At 57.3% G+C, this 14,809-nt stretch overlaps 1 protein-coding gene across 7 annotated transcripts in view; it reads right to left on the reverse strand.

Moving 5' to 3' along the window:
• The window catches only part of PDE2A (phosphodiesterase 2A), a 100,277-nt gene that overhangs the window by 13,684 nt on the left and 71,784 nt on the right, over nucleotides 1-14,809 (reverse strand). For all 7 annotated transcript variants that reach the window (XM_032258849.1, XM_032258851.1, XM_032258847.1 and 4 more), the window contains 7 exons: nucleotides 8,071-8,180; nucleotides 7,178-7,233; nucleotides 1,670-1,729; nucleotides 848-1,001; nucleotides 612-664; nucleotides 338-412; nucleotides 184-225 (listed from right to left, as the gene is read on the reverse strand). In XM_032258849.1, coding sequence (XP_032114740.1) covers nucleotides 184-225; nucleotides 338-412; nucleotides 612-664; nucleotides 848-1,001; nucleotides 1,670-1,729; nucleotides 7,178-7,233; nucleotides 8,071-8,180 — 550 coding nt within the window. The remainder of the gene's footprint in view (nucleotides 1-183; nucleotides 226-337; nucleotides 413-611; nucleotides 665-847; nucleotides 1,002-1,669; nucleotides 1,730-7,177; nucleotides 7,234-8,070; nucleotides 8,181-14,809) is intronic.

The raw sequence follows: 14,809 nt of genomic DNA on the forward strand, positions 1-14,809 counted from the left end.
CCTAATAGAGCCTGATGAACACAGGTTGGGATCGCTGCAGCATTTCTAAGTAGATCCCAAGATCCAGATAATTCCATCAGATTTCAAGAATCTAGAGGATCCAAAGACTCCAGGAAGATCCCAGGAGTGTCTACCCGGCCTCAACCGCCCCTGCAGATTCCAACAGGAGGACGCAACACTCACGGGAAAGCTGACCTCTTCCCCCAGCACTTTGTCTCCGATGACCTGAGGAGCAGAGTGCAGGGCCCCGTTAAAGGAAAGGCGAGGGATTTCCCCCTCGGAGACCGGAGTGCCTCGCCCAGCCCCTCCCCGCTCCACTGTGGACCTGGGCCCTCACCTTGCAAGACAGCTGGAGATTGTCCTCCGACACCAGCAGGAGGCAGCAGCGGGAGGCCCGGGTCTCCTGCTGCAGCTGAAGGAGGGACAGGCAGGGCGAGGGTCTCACCGCGGGTCCGGGCCACCCCACTCCCCACCCGCTCCCCTCCTCGGGGCCCTTCAGGCGGGCGGAGGAGAGGGGAAGGGACATCGTAACTGGAACTGAGACGGAGGGCTCAAGGGGACGCTGGTCCCCGGAGGACGGGGAGATGACCGGGAGGGGCGCAGGGACTCACGTATTGGAGCACTTTGAGCTGCAGGGAAGAGGCATCCAGGTCGTAGAGTTCCCCTGCAAAGGCCGGGCGCAAGTCAGAGGGAGGGTCCCTCCCCACCTCCGTGGCCGGCCGGGTCCCTCGGGCACCGCCCAGCCTGTGCAGGGCCCTGGCCGGCTCCTGGAACCGCCCAACCCGCCCACCTTCCCTCTGAGTCCCGCCCGGCCCGCCCTCCGGACCTGCCCAGGCAGGGCCCTCACCGCACAGTTGCAGGATCTTGCGGTCGCGGTCGGTGTAGGCTGCCCCGTCCTTCTGGTCTTCCGCCGCGCCCTCCGGGGGGTTCTGGACGGCTCGGGGAGCCTCGCTGGGCCCGCGCTGCTGCAGAGCCTGCACCCTCCGCAGGGCCACCAGGGTCTGGGGCAGGCCGAGCGGTCAGCGCGCCGCTCGCCGCTGCGGGACTCCTGCCTCTGCTCCCGCCGTTCTCTCTGCCTGCCAGGCCCATGGACCCCGCCGCCGTCCCAAATAACTCATCCCTGGACTCTACTTTCCTGAGGGCTCCCCCGAGGGCTCCCGCTGCCCCTGGAGCGTCGGTCGGTCAAGGAACAGGAGGGCACAGGGTCTATCTGCAACCCTAGCCCCTAGACTCTGCCGAGACAAGATGTCGGATTTCTGTCTCCAACCCCCTCAGGGAGTCGTAAGTCCTTGTTAAAGTCACAAAATCATACAATCTCAGGCTGGCAAGAGCCTCAGTATCATTAGGCGGAGGGGTCTTTCTATCTCCTGGACTTTGGAGGGGTTGCTTCCCCATAAATCCGTCTAAAAGTCGAGACATTGTAAGTTGGCAACCGTGCGTATTTATAAGGTATTTGAGCAGTTTTGTCTCACCACTGCCCTAGGTCAGTCAGTGCTGTCATTATCCCCGTGCTCAGAGAGGTTTAGCGACTTGCTCAAGGTCACACAGCTCGAAAGAGGCAGAGCTGAAGCTGAAACCCAGGTCTGTCCAACTCCCTGGCCAGGCCACCTTCCCACCGGCTGTGATAAGGGTCTTCAGCCTTATCCTACATGGCCCCAGTCCCACTCACATGCCTCTCCACTGCCTGCAGGCTCCACTCCTCATTGTCACTCAGCTGGCCACAGTGCACCTGGAGGGAGGGGAGAAGGGAACTAGCTGTGACCTCTCCCATTGTCTGTCCCTGCCAGAGTGCCCTTCCCATGCTGAGCACACATCAGCCCCCATCAACACATACACACTCCAGTCTGTCAGCCTCAGTGATGAGCCCTTCCTTCTGACCACACAGACAGCTCCAGAAAATCCCCTCCTGTAGGAAGCCTCCTAGGACAAACCCAAAAATGTAAAACTTTTTTGTCTCTGCCTTTTCAATCACCGCCTCATCAAGAGCACAGTTCAAGGTGTATAGTTCAGGAGACGGAGGGACCTTAGACCCCTCTTCAGCTCCCAGCCTATGGAGCCCTGTGGTTCTGATTTTAGAACTGGAGGTATTAGCCTCAGCCTCCCAGCTCTGTCCTTTCTGAGTTAGGGTATGAGCTGCTCCTAAGTCTTGGATGAAGGAAAGGGTTCAGTATGACGCACCTGCCATCGGGAGGATGGGCGAGTGAATAAACGGATAAATGGGTTGGTGACATGCTTTTTCTTACATGTGATTCTCACCACTGTGATGCAAGCCTCCACCTGGCAGATGGGCCATGGCCAGAAAAGTGGAGTGACTTACCCAAAATCACATAGCAGAAAGTGGCAGAGTGAAGACAGTACCACCCACTCCCTCAAGCTCTCTGCCCACACCTTCCCCCTCCAGCTCCACCCTTACCACCATTCCCATCATCCTGTCCCTCTTCAAGTTCCCCGTGCCAGTCACCAGAGAACTCAGCCCATCTTTCATACTCTGTGAAGTCCCTTCCCTCACCCCTACTTGAGTGCCTGTCGAGGAAAATTAGAGATGGCAGGGAGGGAGGGTGGCAGCCTAGGGACCCACCATAGGCCCTGCCAGCAAGGCTCCCCACCTGCGTCACCAGCTTCCGGAGCCTACTCAAAGCTGCTCACCACCTGCAGAGCTCCCCACAGCGCCTGCACTGGGGGCCCCTCCTTCCTCCTCCCTCCCCAGTCAGCAGCCAATGCCTGCCTCAGCTCTGGGTCCCCTGCCAGGAGCAGATGGGGAGGAGGAGACCAGCAGGTTCCTGGGAAGCTCACAGTCTGGGTTGGGGCGGGATGAGTGGGGGGGACATGACTGGGAGGAGGTGTGGCACCTGATACCTGAGGAAGGAGGGAGAAAACTAGGTGGGTAGCTCAGAGGGGAGGACATTTGGAAGGCTTCCTGAATTGGCCTGGTGAGAACAAGTAAACCCTGAAGAGACCAGGACACTGGAGGTAGGTGGTGTGGGGAGATGATGACCCGGGCAGGGGTGTGGTCCACGGTATCACAGAAGGAAGGGCCTTGAGTGCCAGGCTAAGAAGTTAGGCTTTAGCCTGAGAGTACTGGGGAGCCATGGCAGCAGTCAGCATCTGAGGGCCATTGGCTATGGGGTATAGGGTGAATTTGAGGGAGGAAGATTGGAGGCAGGAAGACCTGGAAGAGACCTGGGCTGTCAAGAATGGTACTGAAGCTTAAGCTCTGGATGAGGCTCAATCTGTGACTCCTACGGGACAGCGGGAGCTGGCGGGAGGAGAAGACGGGGCTATGGTTCATTTGCATATGGCTTATATAAATATGTTGGCATTTTACTGTTAGCACATGGAGGAGGACATGGTTCTTGTTCCTTCCACCTGGTTCCCACATCTCAGGAATAGAGAAGGTTGGGATCCCTCTATGGCTATGGGGGCAAGCAGTTCCTGGACTGCCTACACCCACCTGCACACGTGCGCATACATACACACACAAAGAGCAGTCACAGACACAAAGACATCCACACACACACCCTCACAGTGTCCACAGCAAGTTCATGCCTGTACACAGGAAACTTAGTTCATATACTCAAGGGCCATGAGCATGCACCTGGCGCCCCTATATACAAACACAATCGCCCCAACACACTCATGGCTTTTTGTTCATCCACACGCACACACACTTGCACCTGCTCTTGCTAATCAGGGCAAGTGTCCAGAGCCCAGTGGGAACACTCAACAGAGGGCACTGTGGCTGTAAGAGAGGGTTAAAAGCCCAGCACAAGGCCAGGAGCGGTGGCTCACGCCTGTAATCCCAGCACTTTGGGAGGCTGAGGCAGGTGGATCACCTGAGGTCAGGAGTTCAAGACCAGCCTAGCCAACATGGTGACACCCCATCTCTACTAAAAATACAAAAATTAGCTGGGCATGGTGGTGGGTGCCTATAGTACCAGCTACTTGGGAGGCTGAGGCAGGAAAATCACTTGAACCTAGGAGGTGGAGGTTTCAGTGAGCCAAGGCCACACCACTGCAGTCCAGCATGGGCGACAAGAGTGCAACTCTTTTTCAAAAAAACAAAAAAGTCCCGCACAGCCCCCAGGTCCCCACCCTCACCAAGTTCAAAATGGCCAATGGCATGAGCACCCATTCCTGTGCAGGGAGTGGCTGGTGCAGCTGGGGGAAGAGTGGGCACAAATCAAGTGTCAAATGCCAGAAACCAAGGGCCACCACTCCTCAAAGGGACTTCTCATCCTAGGATTGAAGAATAGAGCCAAAGACTCTTTCCATCCAAAAAATCTGCAATCAAGGCGCCTTGAGTGGCAAGCTGTAAAGGCCCAGCAGTCGGCCACACAGCCCTGCACCTGGCCGGCATATCCCTCAGAGAGCCCCATCAGGCCCCAGCATTCCTTTGCAGGACTCCCTCGAGGGGTTTCCTTGCTAGCACTTGCCATCATGTGTGATCCTCTTCTTATTTTGCTCACTTCTTTTGCAATATTTTAGTTATTTTTTTTCTTTATAGAGATGACGTCTCACTCCATTCCGCAGGCCAGATTTGAACTCCTGAGCTCAAGGAACACTCCCAGCTAAACCTTCCGAGTAGCTGGGGTCATGCTCACTTCAGTGCTTGCCACCACCACCCCTCCAGACCGTATGGTCTGTGAAGGCAGGGCCTGTCCCATCTGTCTTGGTCACTTCTGTGTTCCCAGCACCTAGCACATTATGCCTGGCATACAGTGGGTACTCAAATAGTTGTCCAACTGACGGACGAGTGGGTGAATGGGTAGGTGGATCAGTGGATGAATACTAAGAGCAGAGACTCAGAGCCTGGAATGGGCTTGTCGAGGAAGGAGCTGGTGACTCCGCCTTCCCAAAAGATCTACCCTGTGGCACTCCATCTACTTTCTGCACCCTCTGCCCTGGGGATCTGGTAGCAGCTGGGAAGTCTGGCTGTGCTGCCTCTGGGAGGCAGTGAGATCCTGCGGGCCAGGGAGCATCTGTCAGACGGTCTGCCTTGGGGAGGGTCATCCTGGGGAAGTACATTTCCACATGAGTGGGAAGGTGCAGGCTTGGAGGAGAGGCAGATGTGAATAATCCAAACATCTTTCAAGAGCTCTTCCCTGCCCAGGGTATTTGAGAAGGGGAAGGGACAATTGTTGAAAACTCCTGGCAGCCAGAGCCCTGGGTGGCTAGCATCCTGCTCCACAGCATGCACCCCTACTTCAGATTCCCCAGGACCACACTCCCCCCAGCACACCACCCCTTCCCCTGGCCTCCTTCCTGCCTTGCTCACATTCCTCCTCTGCCTAGGATCCCCTTTTCCCTTCTTTCCTGCCTGTGGGCCTCTTACCCATCCCCAAAGCCCCATACAAGTGCTCTCTCCATGGCGAGACACCACTTGCTGCCCCAGCCTCTGCCACCAGAGCACCTGCTGGCAGCAGTATTTCACCTGGCCCATGGTGGCAAGGGTGTCCCTGCCTTCCCCAAGACTGAGAGCTCCCTGAGGGCAGAGTCTGCCCCAGCACCCAACCTGCCAAAGGACGAGAGCAGAGCTCTACTGGGTAAGTTAAGTGAAAATGATCTGATCCCATCAGCATTCCTGAGACACACACACACACACACACACACACACACACACACACACACGCATGCACGCGTGCGCCTCTGGACCAGTCAGAGCCAAGGTAAGCAGCGGCCATGGCAAGCATCCTGCCTACAAAGGGAGCAACCTTCCAAATGTCTTCCCCTCGCTTCCCTCCTGACCCAGTCCCCACAGCCTCAACCTAAGGTAGTCCTTCTCAGGCACCTGGCACCCCAGGCCCTTTTCCCTCAGCAGAGAAGGAGGTGCGTGACCCAGCCACCGCCTCCCAACCCCACCTCTGCACACAGCCCCTCACCTCGGTGCCCCTCAAACTGACCAGCCCTGGGACAGACTGAAAGCAAAGAAGAGGGGGAGGCGGCCCCCTGAGAACTCTGTGCAACAGCAGATCCATTCCAGAAGCTGCGGGTGGGGGGAGCAGCTTGCGGAGAAACCAAGCAGGGGCCTCGGCTCCCTCAGTCAGGCAGATGGGTGCGGAGGAGACCCAGCCAAGTCCTCCTCCTCTCCTTTCCCCTCTCCTCCGCTCTCAGCTGTCCCCCACTCCCACCGCCCTCTCCCACCAGCAGCTCAGAAAGGTCAGACGCCTGGGAAGCCTTTAATTCCATTTTAATGAGCTGGAGAGGAGTCCCCGGGGAACCAACACCTGCTCATCTATCTGTCCATGCCCCCAAGCCTGTCCTTTACTGGAACGGCAGCCCACTCGACGGAAGCAGACCCCCAATAATGGCAATTTAGGGAACTCATCCTTTGGTCACCAGGACAGAAAAAGAGTTTGAACCCCCACCTCCATACAGGAGAAGAAACTGAAAGAGCGGCAGAATCCTGCCCCCACAGGCTCTGCACTTCCACCACCCCTTCCACGGAGCAGAAACCCTGGGAACTTGGTGAGAGGCTGCAGAAGGAGCCCTGCCTGGGTTCTGGGGTTCTGCAGAGCATCCACCACTTCCAGCTAACACTCCTTCCTCACCCACTCCAGGAAGCCCGCCTAGCTGCCTGTCTTCCGCCCAGCCTCAGCCCTGGGTCTGGCTGCCCTGCCCACGGGTTCTGTCCTCAAGGCCCCCAGCTCCCGCCACCCCGAATCTCTGGCTAGTTTCCCACACTGTCTCTATTGGTCAGGCCCTTATGTCCACCCATCCCTCTGCACTGTCTCTCCTCACACTTCACTTGTTCATGGCCTCCTGGACGCTGTCCCCACCCCATCTGGAGGATCCCAAAGAGGAGCAAGGTTAGCGCTGTTTGTGCCAAGGATTGGGCCTTCTAACCTCTGAGGGGATGAGAGTCCAGAAGGGGCTTGGACACCCCTCAGAAAGCTGCTGACTGGGCCAATGGCTTCATCCTCCCCTTCGAGTTGGGGCAGAAGGCTGGGCTCTGGGAGAGGCCCCAACTCCTCCCACACCCCCATTTCCCCTTGCTCCATCCTCATTTATGGCACCCATCTCTCTGTCTCTGTCTCTCTCTCTCTCTCTCACACACACACACACACACACAGACACACACACACATACACACACACAGACACACACCAGACAGGCTCCATCCACCACTCCCTCCCGTGGTCTCCTCTCCCCACATCCCACCGCCTAGGCGGGCTCTTACCAAGATGACAGCTGCCACAGCCCCGGCCTCCTTGTCCACTAGCGGTATGACCAGCACTGAGGGGGAGAGGGCAGTGAGGTGCTCCTGCAGGGCCGGTGAGGCTCAGAGATACCGAGCCGAGACCCAGGTTGGGGAGACAAAGATGCAGCAAAGAGAGGCCGAGACAGAGACACAGAGAGACCCCAAAACCCACAGAGACAGAGAGGCGGGTCCTGAGGCAGTGACAAAACCACAGCAACAGCCTCTGCACGGAAGGAAACCCCTTCACTCCACCACCTTCTCGTGATCCTCCCATGGTTGCAGGGAAGAAGGCAGCTGGTGCTGAGCACCCCTATTTTACAGATTGGGAAACTGAGGTCTAGCAAGGGGAAGTGACTTGCCAAAGATCACACAGCAAGTCAGGCCTCCTGACTCCCAGTCTTGTGCACTTTCCACATCGAGACAGAGGACAGAGACCTAGAGAGACTGAGACACGAGGCAGAGAAAGACATGGCGGACAGGAGGCATGGAGGGGAACAGAAAGAGAAACAGGAGCAATGACAGTGACAGAGACAGTGTGAGAACAACTGGAGCCCCATCCAGCATCAGGCACAAGCACATCACAAGCACAGCCATGGGCCACGGAGCCCTCGCAGGTGCCCGGCTCCTGACATGCATTCTCTCACTTGCGCCTCCTTGAAACTCCCCCCTTGTCCCATTTTATAGTCAGGAAGTTGAGGCTCAGAGAGTTTAGTAGCACGATAGAGAAAGAATTAGATGGAGGGATTGCTAGAGACACAGAGGAAGAGAAAGAAGGAGACAGAGATGAAGACGGGTAGAAGACAGACGTGACCTGGAGTGCAGGGGCCACAGTCCCTCCCTGCCCCTGCCCCTGCCCAGCTGCCAGCCCTTACCTTGGGTATCAGGAGCCAGCGGAGCCACCAGCCTGGCCAAAGCCTTCCCTGGCAGGTCCGAAAGGCCCAGCCCATTGCAGCCCAGCCGCTTCCGGGAGATGACAGCCTCTCTGAAAAGAGGACACAATGCCACCTTGAGAGCCTCTGGCTCAGGGAGGAGTAAAGCCTGGCCTGGGGACACAGGACAGTTTGGACCCTGCACATGTGCAAGGATCTGGGCAAGCTGACCTGCCTCAGGGTGGACATGATGACAGCAAAAGTAAAGAAGTGGGGGACCCTGGCCGCTGTGTGGGGAAACAGGCAGCCACAGTCTGGCCTCTGAGTCTTGCTGGTAAAGGTTCAGGCAGGGCCCACCACAGATCTTCCAGGCAGTGGAAGAGCAGAGGAAGTGAATGCAGGGGCTCAGAGCTAGGCTACCTGCTACAAGCTGACCTTGGACATGTGACCTGACCTCTCTGATCCTTCCAAGGACAACTAGGGTGGGGAGAGCAGAACCCTCCCCATCACCATCCTCAGAAAACAATTGGAGATCAGCTTTTAGTTCAGGAGGAAATCATCATCACTAAAGTTGATTGAGCATTTCCTATGTACCGTGCACAGCCCAAGCCACTCACACAGACGAGCTCAGAATTCCCAGCAATTCTATGAGTGAGATATAATCAGCATCTTTATTTTCAGATGGAGAAGCTATGGCACCGAGAGGCTAATTCACATGTCCAGGGTCACACAGCAAATAAGTGGTAGAGCCAGGATTCGAACCCAAGCAGGTGCACCAGGGCTAGGTCTAACCACTATGCTGGAACCTTCCCAAAGACCTGTGGAGGTGTGAGCCTTGAACAGGGGGCTGCTGTGAGTGTCAGGGTATGATGGTGGGGGAGTGGTGGGGAACCAAGGCAGGGGAGGTTGGTATGGGAAGAATGAGTTTCTCTCTGTCCCATCACACAACCCACCTCCTCTATCCCCCTGGCCTCTGGCTCATCCTGCTTAATTAGGCACCTGAATTTGCATCAACTGCCACTCCTTGGTGATTAATTGTCCTGGCTTCTTCCTCCCTCATGCTGCCTCCACTTACCTACGCTTGCAGGAACTGCCTGGCCTGGACAGAGAGAAACTTGGGGAACTGTGTGCCTAGAGGGTCACTAAGGGAAGCCCAGCAGAGGTCACATGAGGAAAAGGAGTGGGTGGCCTGCGAGTCACAAGATCACTAGGTCACAGACTTGAGACAAATCGAGGACCAAAGAGGTTGAGCATCTCGTTCAAGCTCATGCATCGTTCTGAACCAGACCGATTCCTTCCCGGCCACTTGGAGCAATCCAGAATCTACAGGAACTGGTGGTGTCTCCCACCTTCCTGCCCTTACACCCGGGAGCTTTAAGGCTCCTGGAGTTCCAGGCTGTCCCCATTGCCGGTCACCCGAGGAAGTGGGGGAGTGTAGGGTGGTAGGAGGGCAACGGGAGCCACATTTCCTGATGATTAAACTGCTGAAGGCTGAGGCTTCAGGGAGGCAGGAGGTGACCCTGGGCCAAACCCCACCGGCTCCTTGGCCTCGGACAATCTGGTTACCCGGAATCCAAAAGGTGGCACTGGTCCTTGCATTGCGGTCCGACCCCAAATATTCCCCTCCCAGCCCTGGATGGGGTCTGCCTTGGCCTCTCTCTCCCAGGACCCTAATGAAGGAAACTGTCCTCAACCTTTTTTCTCTTTTGCACAAAATCCCTCCTCCGGAATCACGGTCTCATGACTCTCCAGCCCTCACTCATGAGCTCCAGACCCCAGATACCCAAAGGCCACCTGGAGCCTCCCCATCATGTCCCTGAGGTGGCCCAGGGACCCCCATTCCACTGAATTATTATCTCCACTCCCCCCACCCCGCAGCAAAGTGGCACAATCATCCACCGGGTGGTCCTTCTCTGCTTGTCCGAAAACCTGCCTCCGTTCCTCACCTCCCCCATCTGATCAGTGAGTCACTTCCCAGGCGTCTCACAGTCCTCTGCTCTCTATGCCCAAGCCACTGCCCAGCCCACATGAAGACGCCTTTTCCCCGAATGCTGGGGCAGCCGCTCCCCAGCCTCTGGCCTCCTAGCTGGGTCTCTTCAGTCCATCCTCCATGCCACAGCAAGAATAAATGTTCTGGACTAAAAACCTCAAGGGAGTATCCTCCTTAAAACCTCTCATTCCACTGGGTCCTTCTGGGTCCGGTTCAGTACTGAAGGCTGCGATGAGCAGAGGGGTGGGACACAGGCCTGCCCTGAGGAGGCCAAGGACCCTCGGAGACTGGTATATAGACCCAGGCTTGAGTCGGGAGATGAGGGCTCCGCCAAAGGGGGGACAAGCAGGCCCCACCCCGCCCGGGTGCAGGGTGTGATGGAGCCAGAGGAGGCTTCCTGTAGAGGGAGACGCCTGAGTTGAGTCCTAACGCACAAACAGAGGTTATCGAGGCAGACAGGAAAGGATGTCAGGGGAACTACTTGTGCGAAGGTGCGGGGGCGAGAAGACTGTGCCTGCTGACAGAATGGCCACGAGGACGGTGGTGTGGCTGGACAGCCGAGAGCAAGGCTAGACAGGAGCTGGGGCCCCATGGAGCTGAGCCTGAGCCCAAGGGCAGCGGGAGCCCCAGGATGGGTCTGAGCAGGGCACAGGAACGGTCAGGTGTGATTTCAGACCAATTGCGCTGCGGCCTGGGTAAAACTCTCTGCATACAGAGAATGTGACACTGGAAACCTGGTCTCAGTGAGGATCCCATCATCTTAGTGGCCCTGGACAAGAGAGAGGCAGGGCTGGGACAGATCAACCTTGACTAAGCCAAGATACCCCCAAGCACTGGGGCTTCCAAGGACCCTCAGTTCTTGGGAAGCCTCGGCACCTTGCTCTGTAGCCTGCCCTCCCCTGGCTTAGCCGGACCCCCAGCTCAACTCGCCTCAACCTACCACCCTGGGAGTCCCTTTCCTCTGCTGCAGCTCCCCCAGAACTGCCGTCCTCCTGGAGGCTCCAAAGATGCCCACAGACTACAAGGGGGAATGTGCCAAGCCTGAGTCTCCCCCACCCACATGGGAGTGGGGGCTTTGTCCCTGCTCAACTCAGAGCAGCTCCCTGCTCCTCTCCAGTTCCTCCCTTACTTCTCCCCCACCACCACCCCGCCTTCCAGGCTCATGCTGGGGGTTGTGGGGGACTCCACACCCCAGGACCAGCTGCCCAGGCGAAGGCTAATGACAGCCCTGGGTGCCTGGGTGGTCACAGCTGCCCCACTGAAGATAAGGACAGATGGGCACAGAGTGGAGAGAGGAACGGGCGTGGACTTTATGACAGTTCCGTCCCTTTAACAACTATTTGTTTAATGGAAAAGAATTGAGGGAAAGGTTCTCTGCTGGTAGGGCCAACAGCCTGGAAAGAGCTGGGTCCCCAGGCCCTGTGCACTTCTCTGAGTCCCTGTGTGTTCTTCTCGAGTCCTCTACTGTGGTGAAGCCCCTTCCCTTTCACTGAGTCCCCCAATACCCAGTAGGTCCCTGTCCGAAGTGAACAGCCAAGCCTCTTGCTGAGCCCATCCCTCAAGGGAACCCCCCACCCTCACTGAGCCCTCCACTCTCACTAAGTCTTCATCCCCCGCTGAATCCCCATCTCCTCACTAAGCTCCCATCTCCTCACTGAGCCCCAGTTCTCTCACTGAGCCCCCATCCCCTCACTGAGCCCCTATCCCATCACTGAGCCCCCATGCCCTCACTGAGCCCTTATCCCATCACTGAGCCCCTATCCCATCACTGAGCCCCCATGCCCTCACTGAGCCCCTATCCCCTCACTGGGCCCCCATCCCCTCGTTCAGCCCCCCACTCTCACTGAGCCCCCATCCCCTGGCTGAGCCCCCTCCCCCTCACTGAGCCCCTAGGACATGGACGTCTTCTCCCCTCCTTCCCCTAGTATGTGAAGATCCCAAGTTGAGAGCATACAGTTCCCGGTGTCCTCAGAGACAAACCCTAGGGATGGCCAGATTCTGTAAGGAAAGACCTGGTCCACTTAGGGCAAGAAATTTCTTAGGGATGGGTCCTGGGACCCCAAAATGGTAGTGGAGGGAGACAGCCAGCCTGGGCTGGGGTAGAGGCAGTGGGTGCTTCAGGTGCTGCTGAAAGGCATGAGATTTCCGCTGCACTCAGCAGCAGGTAATCAGAGGCTTTAAGATAGCAGGAGACACCAGAAGAGGAAGGCGGCAGAGCTGGGCCTGAAACAGGCTGGGAGATGGAGGTGGGGTACCAACAAGAGGGAAGTGAAGCCTCCTTCCAGGAAGACCCTGGCCCAGGCAGCTTTCCAGGATCCTCTCCTCTCCAGCCCTAAGGCCCTTTGCAGCCCTTACAATTCAGAGCCTCACCAGCCCTCAACATCAGAATGTCCAGCCTGTCATTTTACAAAAGGCCCGGGGAGAGGGCATGGGATTGTGATTGCAGTCGTGTTGTCCTGGATTCCAGGTCTCCGACTCCTGGCCCAGGGTTCTTCTTGTGGGCACACGCATCCCTAAGTGAGGGCACTATGGCCCAGGCCCCTTTCCTGAAACTTGGATCCTTCTCAGTGTCCGGGAGCTGCGGAGCAGGTTTCCCCAAGAGGGCTTCTGGCCAGGCCACGAAAGATAAGTAAAATGGGATTGGCTGAAATGAAAGTGGAGCATGGAAGGCTTTGCAAGGAAGCGAGCAGCCCTTGTGAGACAAGAAGACAGAAAAGCCAAACACACCGGGGGGATGCAGCTGGGCATCTGAGAGTCCACAGAGCGAGGTAGCAGGGGCAGGTGGGGCTGGGAACTGGCGGGGCCGCCTCACTCCACCTGGACGCTTCTCCACCCTTCTCTCCCCACACTGCCCTGAGCCCATTCCCTGCCCGTTTCGTCGGGCCTCCTTATCTGTCTTTATGATCCAGCCTCCACGTCACACCTGCTGCTGTTTGCCAGCCGTCCAGGGTTTCCTGGAGGAGCACCCTCCCCGCACCCCCGCCTCCTCAGGCACTGCTAGAGCCTCAGGCTCCACGGCAGCTGCAGGCCGGTTCCTCTCCCTCCTGGGGGGATCAGAGCCACAGAGGTCACCATCGAAAGGCCCCTGTACCCAACCCCACCCATTTCACAGAAAAAGAGACTGAGGCCAGGAGGGAAGTCGTTTTCTCAAGGTCACCCAAGGCTAATCACTGGTTGGAACTTGGCAAGGTGCAAGTAGCAATCGCTAAGCTCCTACTGTGTGCTGGGCACTATGCCAAGAACTTGGCACCTGTTACCTCATTAAGCCAACGGACAGGCCCTCAGGTAGGAACACAGAGATAGAGGGATGTGGCCAAGCTAAAATCCAGACCTGTCTGAACCCCATTCCAGTGCTCTTCCCTCTTCCATATACCTGGGTCTCAAGTCCACATCCTGCTGGGAGCTCCTGAGGGCCAAACCAGTCTTGGGGCCTCTCTGCCCTAACTGTGGAGGTGGGCTCACCACCAGACACCAGGCACCAAGGTGGGCAAGCAGAGCTCAGATACCAGAGGGAGCACTGGGCCTGGGCCTTCATCCCAGTCCTTGCCCCTGATGACAGGTATCCCCTGAGAGGTCCTCACTGCACTCACCCTCCTCCCTTCTCATCCCCTGGCCCTACTCCTGCATTCGCCAAGTCTCCCAGCAGGCACTTGCCTCCCCACCTCCACCGAGCTCTGGGCTAATTGCATTTGAACATTCACTTTTAATTGCTTTTCTTTTGTATTTTTTCCAAAGGCCTGACAGAGTCTCAGTGGTTGGAGGGAGGATGCTGAAAGGGCAGCTGATGGCAAGGATCTGAGCCCTGTCAAAGATGCCTGCATCGCAGACACGCACCAGCTCCACACGCCCAGACAGCCGAGGGGATCCTGCGCAGGGCCTGGGGCAAAGCACACCTGCAGGCTGCTCCGCTGCCTCCCGAGCCTATGTTCCTGCCTCCCTCCCAGGAAGGCCTACCAGGCTGCTTTGAGGAGCCCTTCTAAAGGAGTGGAACTCATATAAAGCAGTTCTTTAGAATTAGAGGTGGGGGTTGCTGGAGGAGAACGCAGTTCTTTAGAATTCGAGGAGAAAGGGGACATGAGCACGTTTTTCCCCTTGAGATTCTAAAGACCTTTCAGCGCTGTCCCATCCTCTTCCAGATGGGACATGAGACCAGAGAGGGAGGTCGTGGCTTTGTTCCCACACTCCTTGATGGAGAAGTTGTTAGGGGAAGGTGAAAGGAGCTCAGTGGGAGAAGAGGAGATGGGAAGGCTCTGGGCTATCAGAGCGGAACCAACTCCTTCCACAGGAAAGGGGCCGGGGAGAGAGGCCAGCATCCTGGAAACCAGGGTTTCCAGCACCAGGAGAGGCCTCAGGACCACGATTCCAGCATCCCCAAACAGGAATTCTTTCCACGGCCCTGTGAAAGGTGTGTGGCTTGCCAGGCTCAGTTGCTACCTGAAAAAACCACATCCCTGGACCACTCGGCCTATTGGAAAAGCCCTCCTCGCAGGGGTAGAGAGCTGCCTTCTGGGGACACCCCCACTGGTGCCCACTCTGCCCTCAGCTCCCTGCCCAGTGCTCCCTGGGCCCCACAATGGCCCTGCATTCAGTGCTTAGCAGGCAATGGCCACATCCTTTAGAGCCTGCCTCCTCCCAGCAGCATTCGGCCCCCACCATTTTCTCTCTGATAAATTCCACTTCCTCTCACTGTCCCCTGCACAGCCAGGAGCCACAAGACCCGAGTCCTAGGCCTGGCTCAGCCTCTTACCTGGC

Source organism: Sapajus apella, unplaced genomic scaffold, assembly GCF_009761245.1.
Source record: "Sapajus apella isolate SASKATOON/1434 unplaced genomic scaffold, GSC_monkey_1.0 scaffold106, whole genome shotgun sequence".
In the NCBI taxonomy this organism is placed as follows: Eukaryota; Metazoa; Chordata; class Mammalia; order Primates; family Cebidae; genus Sapajus; species Sapajus apella.